A 13221-nucleotide genomic window follows, 5' to 3' on the forward strand; every position below is an offset into this window, starting at 1 on the left:
GTTTGGCTGTGGGGCCAGGGGGCTGCAGGGCAGGAGCTGATGTGTGCAAGGGACAACTTCAAGCCTGAGCTTAAGGTTGAGTCTTAAAAACATCCACGGAACCCAGGGGAAGGAGGAGAGGAGCTTGCAGAGCTCCTGAGGCTGCTGCCAGCTCCACAGGGACTGGTGGATTCCCTCTCCAGCCTCTGGGCTCCAGGTTCCCCCTCCAGACAGCAGCCCCAGGAGTTCCGAGGGGGTCAGACATGGGGTGAGCTCCACACTCTGCTCTCTGCCCAGTTTTTTCCATGCCACACGTTTGCATTTTGCAGCTGGCTGGTCGGGCACGAGGAGAACAGGCAGAAGACAGACGTGCACTACAGGTCCATGGGAGGAGAGGGCAACTTCAACTGGAGATTCATCTTCCCCTTCGACTACCTCCCTGCTGAGCAGGTGTCTTACATTGCAAAGAAGGTGAGTGAGGGGCTTTTGTCTTCTCACGGGGTGAAATGTGCTGCCTGAGCTGAGACCTCCTCAGCCACAGCACAAATGGGGCCCTGCAGGGCTCAGCCCTGCCCTTGGTTTGAAGCACAAAGCTGGGGACAGGTTAAATCGGTTAAAAAAAGAAATTTAAAAATTATCCACATTTTGAATACGGCATCTGAGGGGCTGGAATGAGAGGTGGCTTTGGTTGGAGAGTCTGGAGGGACTGAGCTCCCCCCCCAGCAGAGAATTCTCTGGCCTGGAGGCAGCTGGATGTTGGTGCAGATTCCATGGGGCTTCCAAGATTCCTGCTCTAGGACAGGGTTATTCCAGAGATGGGGATGGTTAGGGATGTGTCTCTGGACATCATGGGCATCGTGCTGTAGGACAACACCACGGGAAGGGGAAAGAGGTGGAAGGAAGGAGCTGAGTGCCTGAAGGGGTCAGCAGCAGGGAGAGGCAGGGGAACAGGGGCTGGGTGGTACTGGTGGGGAGATGGGAAGGAAAGGTTTGGATTGGGATTCAGGGTGAAGATGCCCTTGGTCTAAGAAAAGAGTTGGTTACTCAGGTGGGGAGTGAAAAGTGATGGGATTTTGGTCCCCTCTTGCCTCCCTCAGCAGCTTCTGGGGTTGGATGGGATGTTCAGGTCTGGGCTGGGACTTGCATGGAGGGAAGGAGACAGGGATGGAGCTGGAGGGCAAACATGGAATAATGCTGCTGAAAACTGGGCTGGGTTTCAGGGATGTTTTAAGGGAGGGAGAACTGTTCCCTGAAATACCCTGCTCAGGTCTATTCACTGAAATGCACCCACAGACCTCACCTCCCCCCCCAAACTTGTTCTGTGGGGCCAGCAAGGTCCCAGCAGAGCCTGGGCTGGACCTGGTGCTTGGGCAGGGAGGATGCTGAGTGAATTCCTCATCCTTGGAGCCAGACTCTCCCCAGGAGGAGGCCTGGCTTCCAGAGGGCTGGCTGGCTGGCTGGCTGGCCAGTAAAAGTGAGTGACAGCCCCATGGCTGTACCCATTTCACGCTTCATGTTAAACAAATCAAAAGTACAGTGTGTGCTACATTCAATTATCCCCCTTTGAAACAGCAAAGACCTCCCCCCCCCCATCCCATAAACCACTGAAGGAAAACACATCCCATGGTGCTGGTATTGGTTCTCCTTCAGCCACATGTCTGCCAACACTGCATCAGAAAATAAACAGCTTGTAAAAGCTCTCTGTAAAGGGGGAAAGAAAAAGAAAAATAATGAATGAGAAGCCGTGCTTTGTGTTTGTGGGATGTGTTTCCCCCCCTCTCCCCCTTCCCGGGGCAAGTTTTGATCTCTCCATGTGCTGGTTGAACTCTGGGTTCATTACTGCTGCTGTAAAAGCCCACGCACCCGACTTGAAACGCGGGCCATGGAAAGAGGAATTTAAATCAAAAACGTTCAAATGGCAAATTCTGAGCTGCTGGAAAAGCACCTGCACCCAGCTGGGCTGGGCTGGTCCTCAGGGAGAGCCCTGCTGGGAAGGAAGCAGCTTGGAGCTGGCTCTGCTTGGTTTGCTCCCCTGGGGCTGGAGGTCCCCTGGTCACAGGATCAGAGAATCCCAGGAGGTCATGGAATCCTGGAATTCCCAAGGAGGTCCCCTTGTCATCCCTGAGCACAGGGAGGGCTGCCAGAGAACTGGAAACTTGAGGAATTTCAGCTCCAAATTCTCAAAGGTTGCTTGGTCTGGCCTTGAGCATCTTGTGAGCACCAGTTCAGGTTAGAGGTGTGGGGTGCAGGCTCTTCCTCCTGCTTGTCCAGACCCTGTGATCGTTTCAGAAAGTTTCCCCATCCGTATCTTCTCTTGTTGCAGCAATGTTTGAAAGATTTTACATCTCCTTCTGAAAAAGGAATTTACCCCATTCTGAATTTCAAAAAAATCCCCCAAAAGAGGAAGTCCCTCTTGAGGACAGCTCCTCTGAACACCTGGAAATTCCTGTTTCTCCAGCATCCTCTCTCATCATTTGTGCAGCATTCCCTTTTTCTGTTCTTCCTTCTTTTGGGGCTTTCTCAGGCAGCCATGGACAATGCTCCCGTGTTGGCTGCATGGCCACAGCACTCTTGCAGCTTGCCAAGTCCTGCAGGAAAAGAGTTTCATGGAGTCACAGAAGAGATTGGGTTGGGAGGGACCTTAAAGCTCCCCCACTGCCCCCCCTGCCATGGGCAGGGACCCCTCCCCAAGCCCAGGTTGCTCCAAGCCCCATCCAACCTTCAACACTGCCAGGGATGGGGCAGCCACAGTTTCCCTGGGCTGTTTCCTCAGCTTCCCAAGCTCTCCCTCTGGCAAAGTTTCTTCAGGGCCACGGGGCCATCCCACTGCCACGCAGAGAGCTCCAAGCCTTGGGGTCCCAGTCCTGGCTGGTTTATGGCCAGCACCCTGGAACCTTCCATTCCCAGCCATGTGTGGCTCATCCCTCTCCACACATCCATTGGGAAGCAAAATTCCCAAGAGTAATTCCTGCTGGAATATCAGAGGGGCTGTTGGTGCCCCTCTGATAAACCTGTCTGGGATTTGATGGTTTGATGGTTCTGGGCTGTCATCCAAGCACTTCTGGGTGTCTGGGCTGCCCAGTTACCATGGGGTGAGGGACCTGATGCTCTCCCAGGTGCTGGAACAGGAGAGGATGACTTGGGCACCATCACACTGGAGCTGCTCCTTGCTTTGTATTCTGTCCATGAGCAACCCAGAAGAAATGCAGCCCTGTCAACCCTTTCCCAGTCATAGAGCTGATTTTTTTCCCTGCTGCATTATTCACGACTGTAAAATATTCACCAGCCCCCTCCCATCCCTCCCCCTCCCCGCTGCTGAACAAACCCCCCAAACAATAACTCAATCCCCCTTTCCTTCCCTGTGTCTTGCAAAAGGCTGAGGAAATAAATTCCTCACCCTGGGTTGTTTTTATAAAGTGAAACTTTGGTTGTTAGATTTAATCAGGGAGGCAAATTTCACACTGCCTGGAAGTGCCCCCAGAAACTCAGCTCAGCATCACGTTCCCCTTTCCCCCTGGAAATGCCCCCAAAACTCAGCCCAGCATCACGTTCCCCTTTCCCCTTGGAAATGCCCCCAAAACTCAGCCCAGCATCACGTTCCCCTTTCCCCTTGGAAATGCCCCCAAAACTCAGCCCAGCATCACGTTCCCCTTTCCCCTTGGAAATGCCCCCAAAACTCAGCTCAGCATCACGTTCCCCTTTCCCCAACCTTCCCCTCCCAGCTCCTCTCTGCCGTGTCCCCCCAGCTTCTTGGGGCTCCAAGGAGGAAAAGCTTTGCCAGGAGCCAAACCACACTGACAGGGTTTTTCCATGGGAAAGGCCAAAGCTGTGCAGATCCTGGTAGCTTTGTACGAGCTCTGTTTGCCACCTGGAAAAGCTCAGATCCTGCCTGAGCCATCCTTCACCAGGCAGGGAGTCCCCAGCGAGCCAGAGGTGGTGCTGGGGGTCTGGGGGTGCAGAGAGCACCCACCTGGGCTGTGGGGTGGGGTGGGTTTGTCTGCAGGGTGGGTAAGTGCATGGGCATTGCAATGGGCAGGAGGGAACGTGGAAACCCAAAGTCATTGAGTCCTGGAGTCACAGAGTGGTTTGAGTTGGAGGGACCTGAACAACCATCCCTGGACACCTCCCCCAGCCCAGGGTGCTCCAAGCCCCATCCAACCTTCAGCACTGCCAGGGATGGGGCAGCCACAGCTTCTGGGGGCACCCTGGGGCTCAGCACCCTCACCCCGAAGAATTTCTCCCTCCCTTCCTCCCCAAGATCTCCCCTCTTGCAGCTGGAAACCCTTCCCCCTCGGAGGGTCCCATCCCTCCAGGCCCTTGTCCCAGGTCCCTCCCCAGCTTTCCTGGAGCCCCTTCAGGCACTGGAAGGTGCTCTAAGGTCTCCCCATGGGATCCTTCTCTTCTCCAGGCTGAACACCCCAACTCTCTCAGCCTGGCCCCAGTTTCTCTTTCAGCAGCACTGATGGGTTTGGGTCTTTTCATGGCACTGATGGGTTTGGGTCTCCCCCAGGCAGTACCTTGGCCAGAGAGCAGAGCTGGCACCATCAGAAGGGCTCCTCCAGTACCAGGTTTTGCTCAGCTGACACCCTGGGTGGTTGGGATGGTGCCAAGAGCTGATCCAACCTGTGGCAGGAGAGATGCTGCAGCTGCATGGCCATGGGCTGAGAGCAGGGAAACCTCTGCTGGGTGCAGGGGGTGAAATCAGCCTCTGGGGACGTCTCAGCAGAGAGGGCAAGGGACAGGCAGGACCTCATCCTCTCCCTGAGGTGAAGCTGCCTGGATTGCCCCAGGAAGGGGGGTTGGGAAGGAGCCCCTGGTGTCTTGCTGGGGTCACACCATGGGAGGGGGCTCCTCCTGCATCCTGCAGCCCCCAGGGGAACCTTTCCATCCCAGGGGGAGGTCACCTGGACACCTCCTTCTTCAGTCATGGGTACCTGGTCCCTGGGGGCTTTCGCCTCTGGATGACCAGCAACCCAGGGACAAGGGAAGAATCACCACCAGCTCTTTCCCTGTTAAATAGCTTTAATTAAAAATGACTTATTAGCTGGCAAAACATCCTCCTCCTCTCCCCCTTGGATAAACAGACATTTTAATAGATCACAAGGAGCAGAGTGGGGGGGGAGATAGAAGTTTCCACTGACTTTATTTTATTTTTTCCTAGATTATAAAATATTTAAAATGCATAAATAAAATGCTCTGTTGCAAAAATGCTGGCGAGCTCTCCCAGAGCCAGGCAGGGAACGGAGCTAAATTGAAATATAACCATCCAGGGTGATCTCTTAACATGAAACCAGTTTTGATGGGATTGAAGTGCCCCCAGTCTCCTTCCCCGAATATTTATGTTCTTCTGCACGGTGACACATTCTTCCTCCCCTTTTTCTTTTCTTCTTCTTTTTTTATTTTTTTTGTTTTTTACTATTGCACGATACAATGAATCAGAGGCTCAGAGCCACCCCAGTGGATTTATGGTGCTACCTACGTGCCATGAATAATGCTGAGGTTTCCTGGCTTTAATTAAATCTCTTCCATGGCCATGGTGTGGCAGGAGGCACCACCAGCCCTGGCTCTGCCTCCTCCTTGGCAGATACAGCAGGACCTTGGCTTTATGTGTGGCTTTTTCTCTCTTTTTGTCCTCACACTTGCTCCTCACCCTTCAGGCACCTGGGGGCACCCCAGAAGTGTTGGATCCCCATGGGAAATGCCACTGATTGCAGCTGCAGGAATAACAAACCCTGGGGCAGGGCCACATCAGTGCTGGGCTCCCAGCTGGAGAAGTCCCATTGGAAATTTCCCCTCCACTGCCTTGCTGGGCTGACTGGTTTCTGTCCTGCTCTCATTTCAGGAGCACTTCTGGAGCTTGGACAAGACAGAAAACAAGATCCCACCTCAGCTTATCCTCCAGATCTGGGACAATGACAAGTTCTCTTTCGATGACTATTTGGGTAAGTCAGGAGAGCTCTTTGGCTCCATTCCCACCGGTGCAGACAGGAAGGAAAAACAAGGAGGGGTTGAATCCTTTCAGGGTGTAAAAACCTATGAGGGGAGCACTGAAGAGGATTCAGTGTCAGCCTGAGGTCAGGAGTGAGGATGTGGCAGATTTCCAGCCTGACATCACAGGGACATCAGTGTCACTTTCTTCCAGAAAGACCCAGAAAGTTTTCTGTGACTCAGCTGAGCCTCTGCTCAGAGGTGCCCACTGGGGCTGAGCTCCCCTCTGCACCAGCTCGTCCTGCCTGAGATGTCCAGACACAAACACAGCTCTGTCCAACAGCAGCTTCTGCAGTGCCAACCTCACCAGCTGTCACCAGACATCCAGGTTTAGGCCAAGAAATAAAATTAACCAGAATAGGAGGGACAGCAGAGCCTGCAGCAGATGTCAGGAGCAGAAGCTGGAGGCTCCAGCATGATGGGTTTTTTGGTTGGATCTTGTCCTGCTTTTTGGCCACTAAAAAAATGTAAACCATCAAAAGCTTCAGTAAGGAAGATGGTGGCCAAGACACTTGAAATGCTGTCTTTAATTATGTAGGCTGGATGCTGAAATGGCTCCTCCAAGGTGTCTTTCCAGTTCTGGCTGGCTCCTCCTTGGAGATGTGGTGCTCAGGGACATGGTCTGGTGGTAACTTGTCAGTGCTGGGTGCATGGTTGGACTTGATGGTCTTAAAGTTCTTTTCCAACCAAGCTGATTTGATGATCCAATGATTCTTGTCACAGGGGTGGTGCCAAGTGGTGGTGCCAGCTGATTAAAACGAGCACTGTGCTTGGAAAGCAGGGGCTGCCCTTGAGCTTGCTCTCCCTTTGCTGCCTGGGTGTCTGCCCAGGGTCCCTCAGGGTGCCACAGGGAATATTTATTTCTGCAGGGAAAGAGCCCACATTTTAAGGACCCGTTACACCCAGTGCTGTTCCTCCTTGCAGGCTCCATCCAGATGGATCTCAACAGGATGCCCAAGCCTGCCAAGACTGCTGAGAAGTGCTCCTTGGAGCTGGTTGATGAGACCTTCTCCTCAAGTCGCTTTGTGTCCCTCTTTGAGCAGAAAAGTGTCAAGGGCTGGTGGCCCTGCACTGCTGAGCAGGACCAGAAGAAGATCCTGGCGGTAAGGGCTCCTCTCCTGGTGTTCCTGGGGGATTCCCTCGGGGCACTGAGGAGGGATGTGGCTGGGTCAAGCACAGGCAGGATGCCAGTGGTCAGAAGTGCAGCCTTGGGATGCAGTTCTTACAAACTGGATCAGCTTTTGCCAGCAGGATGTTGCCCAGGGCTTGTCCAGCACCATTCAAACCCCTCGGGAGAAATTACTTGGTCTGTGGGATTCTTGTTGTGGGTTTTGGGACGTGCCAACTGATCTGACTCTGCCACATCTTTTTTTTTTTTTAATGGCATCGTGTGCTGACAGCCACCAGGGAAAGGCTGCAGCTGCCAGGCTGCTCTGTCTGGTGGGGTCTGGGCTCCTGTTCGAGGCTTTTGGCTACCAAAGAGCCTTGAGCTGTTGCCTACACTCGGGTGTCAGTGACATTTGAGATGTTCTGGGGTCTCTGTTGGGGACATTGTAGTGGGCATGTGAGGGATCTCTATGGAATCTGCTTTTACTGGGCTCCTCCTGGGCCTTGCTGGTGCTGGGTGGGTTCTGCCCAAAGGACTTTTCCTCTCCCCAAGCAGGCTTTTGCATCAGGGATTCACTCCCCACCTCTCCTTTTGGTTCACTTGGTTTATAGGTTTGGTTTTGTTCATCCCACACAGGGCAAACTGGAAATGACTTTGGAAATTGTGTCAGAGCAAGAGCAGGAAGAGCGTCCAGCTGGCATGGGTCGGGATGAGCCAAACATGAACCCCAGGCTGGAGGACCCCAAGTAAGCATCTCCAGGGGGAAAAACCCACCAGGGCACAGGCTCTGGAGAGGCAAACTGTGACCCTGCTTTCTGACCCCATGCTGCTCAGCCTGCAGGAGCTGAGAGGGCCCAGGGTGGAGGGAGGGTTGGTCTGGACCACCAAGAGGGTGCCTGGACATGTTCCCCCAGAGGGATGTCTGTAGGGTGAGCAGCCAGGTCCTGGTGCAGAGCTTGGGGTGGGGATGGGATCCAGGAGGGTGAAGCTGTTGTAAAACTCAACCTCCCCTCGGTTCCAGGCGCCCAGAAACCTCCTTCCTCTGGTTCACCTCCCCCTACAAGACCCTGAAGTACATCCTGTGGCGGCGGTACAAGTGGGTGCTCATCCTCTCCATCCTGCTCCTCATCCTCCTCCTCTTCCTCGGGATCTTCGTCTACGCCTTCCCGGTACGAGGGGGACAGGAGATGGGGGGGAGAGGGGGCTGAGCAGGGTCCCGGGTGTCCCCCCAGCTCCCTGTGGCTTCCCAGCATCCGTGGGGACAGAGGGGGTCCCGGGGCAGGAGGCTGCAAGGACCCAGAGTGGTCCCTGAGGGCTCAGGGAGAGGCTCTGAGTGTCTGGGCACTGCTCACCTCTTGCTGCCCAGCCCTTCATTTGGGTCTGATTGTAATTAGTGCCTAATGACCCTGAGCTTAAGGGGATGTCTTCAGAGAGCTTGGAGATGTCAGAGATGATGCAGAGGGCTGGTGGGAAAATCCCTCAGCAGTGCAGCCTAATTAGCAGTGCAGCCTAATTAGCAGTGCATCCTCATTAGCAGTGCAGCCTGATTAATTAGCAGTGCAGCCTCATTAGCAGCATGGCCATTTCACAGGGCTGATCAGTGGCAAAACCCTCATTGGTCTGAAACTGTTTGTCCCTCCCCCCAGCCCTAATTTGGAAGCTCCTGGCCTGGAGCAAGTGGTACCAATGAAATATCTGAAACCAGGGGGAAGTTTTTCATCTCATTTATCAAGAAAGTGGCTTTTTTTTTTTTTTTTTAATTATCTCATCTTGCTTCTGGTTCCACTGGCAAACCAAACCAAATAAATACATAACAGAGCCCCCAGCCTTCCCCTTTGCCTTGGGATGGGGTTTTGCATCCTCCTCTGTTCCTAAAGCACTGGGAATAATTCACCCTGGCTCTTGGGTGCCATTTCCCCTCCTCCCAGACTGCTGAGGACACCTCACCTCCCTCCTGCCAGCACATAAATTCTGCTTCCAGAGGGAATTTGTGATTCCTCCTCTGAGCCAGGCTGAGAGTTGGGGGTGTTCAGCCTGGAGAAGAGAAAAATCCAATGGGGAGACCTCAGAGCACCTTCCAGTGCCTGAAGGGGCTGCAGGAAAGCTGGGGAGGGACTTGGGACAAGGACAGGGATGGGGTGAGGATGTGTTGGGATGAAGAGGAATTTCTGCAGGCCCTGTGGGTTGGTGTCAGGATGGCAGCAGGGGCTGCTCAGACTCAAGTCCATAAGAACTCAGCCATCAGGGGTGCAGCTGCTTGCAGAGCAGCTCAGTTTGGTGGTGGAGAGGCTGTTTCCAGCTGAAAAACATTTTGGGTTTGGGTGGAAAACTGCACGGTATTGCAAATTTCTATTTAAAAAAAAAAAAGTTGTCTAGTTTACAAAAATGGGAAAATATGTTGAAAATCTGATATTCTGAGGTTCTTCATTTTTTCACTTGGGCTCTTCCACCCATCTCAGTGTCAGATTACTTGCTGGTTTTGCCATTCTGGTCTGTGCAAGCCAGGGCTCTGGGAGCAGCATTCCTTGGATATTTCCTATATGATTTCCTCAGATGGTCCTTAGATTGAACTTGACATCAGAAGATTCCCTGAAGAACAGACGAAAGTCTGATGAGATCCAGTAGCTGGAGGTCTAAGTTAGAGGAACCACTCCAGTGGAAATAAGATGTTAATTTTTGAGGAGAAGGGAGAAATAAATAAACCACTGGGACCCTTTGCCAGGGGTTGTGGTAAATTCACTGTGGCTTGAGGTGTCCCTGTATTGAGCTTGAATGTCACAGAACCGTGGAATCCCAGACTGGTTTGGGTTGGAAGGGACCTTATAGATCACCCATTCCCAACCCCATGGGCAGGGACCCCTCCCCCAGCCCAGGGTGCTCCAAGCCCCATCCAACCTTCAGCACTGCCAGGGATGGGGCAGCCACAGCTTCTGGGGGCACCCTGGGGCTCAGCACCCTCACCCCAAAGAATTTCATCCCAAGATCTCCTCTCCATCTCCCCTCTTGCAGCTGGAAACCCTTCCCCCTCATCCCATCCCTCCAGAGGTCCCTACCAGATGCCTTCCTACAAGATGTCCCCTGGTCCCACCCCAAGTGCTCACACACTATGGGGTTTTGTTTTTTTTTTTTTCAAAGCTTCAGTGACTTTGAGGGATTTTTCACCCCACATTGCCACAGCTGAGAGAGGCTCTGCCCTCTGCCACGGGAACAGTGGGGTCAAAGTCTTGGGTAGGACACAGAGGCAGAAGAAACCATAAAGTGACAGAAGTTATAAAAGCCCAACCTGTGCTGCTGCAGCCCTGGCACTGAGTTGTCTCCCCCAGGCTCTGCTTACTGCAAAGATTTGAGTGGCCACCACCAGAGAAAAAGGCAGCCCAGGTTCCAGCTGGCCCCAGCCCCCCCAGGGATGTTCAGTCCCTTGCAGAGCTCAGTGTGTGCTGGGTCCATCCCAGTCCTTCCACCCCTGCTGTGCTGAGTGAGCACCCTGAGACCTTTCAGCACGTCCTAAGAGAGGTGCAGGAAAACCTCCCTGCCCTCCAGAAGGCCAGGAGTCCAATCAGGGGAAAAAAAAAAAAAAAATATATATATATATAAAAAAAAAAATCAGAGTATTTTGGAGGGTAGGCTCTGAAAGACAAATGGATGGATAATGAATTGGAAGGTTATGTGTCACTGGAGGCTTTTCTAATGACTCCTGGTAAACTGCCCTGACTCAGCTTGATTTATGGCATTATTAGAAATCCTCCCCTGGCAAACTGCCTTATAATTGCTGCGTGTTGTGATTTATCAGGATGCCTTTGGTCAGACTTGATTTTTAAAAAAATTTATTTTATGTTGTTTTTTAATTTCTTTTTCCTTTCCTTCTTTCCCCCCCCCCCCAGTTCCTCCAAAGCTCTGGCTGGTAACTAGCACCAGGCTTCAGTCCCAAAGTTGTGCTTTTTTTTGCTTTTTTCCTTTTTTTTTCCTTTAAATGACAGAGTGATGGAACATCCTGTACCAATTACACTCAATATGCTTGGGAGGGACTTCCAAACGGGCTTGTCTGTGGTCAGAGCTACTTTAAATATACTTTAAATATAGCTCCTTTCCAAACCCCCCAGGCATGTGTCTTGGGCTGACTTCTGATAAGCAGGGCTGGAGCAGCTTCTCCTCTGCTCCCAGGGCAGGAGCTGCAGGGCTGAGGGGTGGAAGGATGGAAAGACAGTGACTTTTTTTATTCTGGCAGCCCCAAACTTCAATCCATGCAACCAGAGGGGCAGTGGAGATGCAAAAAGGAAAAAAAAAAACCCAACAAAAAACCAAACAAAAACCAAAAGCAAGCAAAACCAACCAACCAGACAAAAAAAAAACCCAAAACCAGGCTCAGGAAGTTTTTTGCTCTTGGAAACAACCCCCCTGCCCCCAGTGCTGCTGCTGGAGCAGATGGCTGAGGCATTCAGGGATGCAGAGGGGAAAAACCCAAACCCAACCAACCCCAGCCCAGCAACAGCTTTGCCTCTCTTGATTGCACTTGGCAGAGCCTTTGGAGATTTTCCATGGGACCTGCAGGCTGGGTTTGTCCTCAGGAAATGAAGCAGGGCTCTTGAGACACTGCTGGCCCCAGGCAGGGCTTTAGGGGATGCTGAGGGATGGGTCTGGGTCCCACCCCAGGGGCAGAGGGGGGAAAAGAGCTGGAGCTGTGCTCACCAGCAGGGAAAGGCACTGGGACACTGGGCTGCTGCTGGGAGGGCACAAAACCCTTCCCAGGGTATCAGGAGGGGACAATTTCTCTGGAAAGCTGGAATCTTAGTCCAGGAGTGAGTCCTGGTGCTTGGGATCAGTAGCCTCTGCTGGAAGAAGACAGACAAGCTCTGTTTCTTTGTGTGTTTTGGGTTTTCCATCTCCCTCCAGAGCAGGGAAAGCACTTTGGGTGTGCTTGGCCCCTCCAGCTGGGGCTGGGCTGTGTCCCCTGCCTGGGGTGCAGCCCATCTGCAGCTCTGTGCTTTGCCCCCAAAATGCTTCCACCTCCAGGTGCTGCCCTGATGGACCTGTCCTAAAGCAGCTTTTATTTTCCCCTTGTTTTTTCCATCCTGTCCTAAAGCAACTTTTCTTTTCCCCTTGTTTTTTTCCATCCCTCCAGAACTATGCTGCTATGAAACTGGTGAAACCTTTCAACTGAGCTGGGCTGGAAATCACCTGGAAGGTCCAGTGCCTGCCTGGGAAGGAGCTGCAGCTCTGGATCACAACAGCAGATGGAAGAGGAGGAGGAGGAGGATGAGGATCACCCTTTCTCAGGCCCTAAGGCTGCTGCCAAAAGGAATACTCGAATTGTTTTTGTTGGAAGAGACCCCTAAGATCATCAAGTTCAAGAGTTAAGGAGATACAGCTTACCCTGATGCATCCTGCAGCATCCCAGCTCCAGCACTCCCCTGGGAAGCAGCACGTAAAAAAATACCCAAAATACCAGTTCTGAAATATTGCCAGTTTTACTTCTTTGTTGTCTTCATTTTTTCCTTTTTTTTTTTTTTTTTTTTTTTTTTTTTTTTTTCTTTTTTTTTTTTCTTTTTTTTTTTTTTTTTTTTTTCTGTTAAACTGCTGTGGTTTCTAAAGCTTGAATTCCAGTGCAAAATGGAAGAGGGTGGGGTGGGGAAAGGACATTTTTATTTCTAGCCTGGAGGGAGATGTTGGAGACCTGAGTGGGGGAGCCCTGGGCAGCAGCCACAACCTCTCAGGGTCTGAGCACCCTGAGCAAGCCTCAGTTTCCCTTGGCCCTGTGGTGTGTCCTCTGTGTGTCTGCTGAAGGTGATGATTTTTGTTCAGTTTGCCCTAGAATTCTCCTTTGCATTCCTTGTCCCCAGTCAGAACTACAGATCCTGGTGAAATGGTCCTGGTCTCTCTCTGAGGACCTGATGGGCTGAAGCAGCAGTTCCTTTCCCTGGCACCTTAACGAGTGGTGGGATTTGTATTTTATGGGATTTGTATTTTATGGGATTTGTATCTTATGGGATTTGTATTTTATGGGAATGTTGGTCCCTTCACCTCTGCCCCTCTGCCTGGCACTGCCCTCTGCCCATGCTGGGGAATCCAGCCCAGTACTGCCTGGATTTCCCAGCCTGGCATCCTTCCTCTGTGTCCCCTACCCCGTTCAGGATCTAAATCTGGAGGTG

General features: G+C 52.3%; 1 protein-coding gene across 1 annotated transcript in view; it reads left to right on the forward strand.

Annotated features, from left to right (window-relative positions):
- Positions 1–12543, forward strand: part of DYSF (dysferlin) — a 61082-nt gene extending 48539 nt beyond the window's left edge. The window contains 6 exon segments of the mRNA XM_071753117.1: positions 309–450; positions 5822–5921; positions 6892–7070; positions 7712–7821; positions 8097–8244; positions 12195–12543. Of these exon segments, the coding sequence (XP_071609218.1) occupies positions 309–450; positions 5822–5921; positions 6892–7070; positions 7712–7821; positions 8097–8244; positions 12195–12233 (718 nt within the window). The 3' untranslated portion in view covers positions 12234–12543.
- The last annotated feature ends 678 nt before the right edge of the window (positions 12544–13221 follow it).

Source organism: Heliangelus exortis, chromosome 10 (assembly GCF_036169615.1).
Source record: "Heliangelus exortis chromosome 10, bHelExo1.hap1, whole genome shotgun sequence".
In the NCBI taxonomy this organism is placed as follows: domain Eukaryota; kingdom Metazoa; phylum Chordata; class Aves; order Apodiformes; family Trochilidae; genus Heliangelus; species Heliangelus exortis.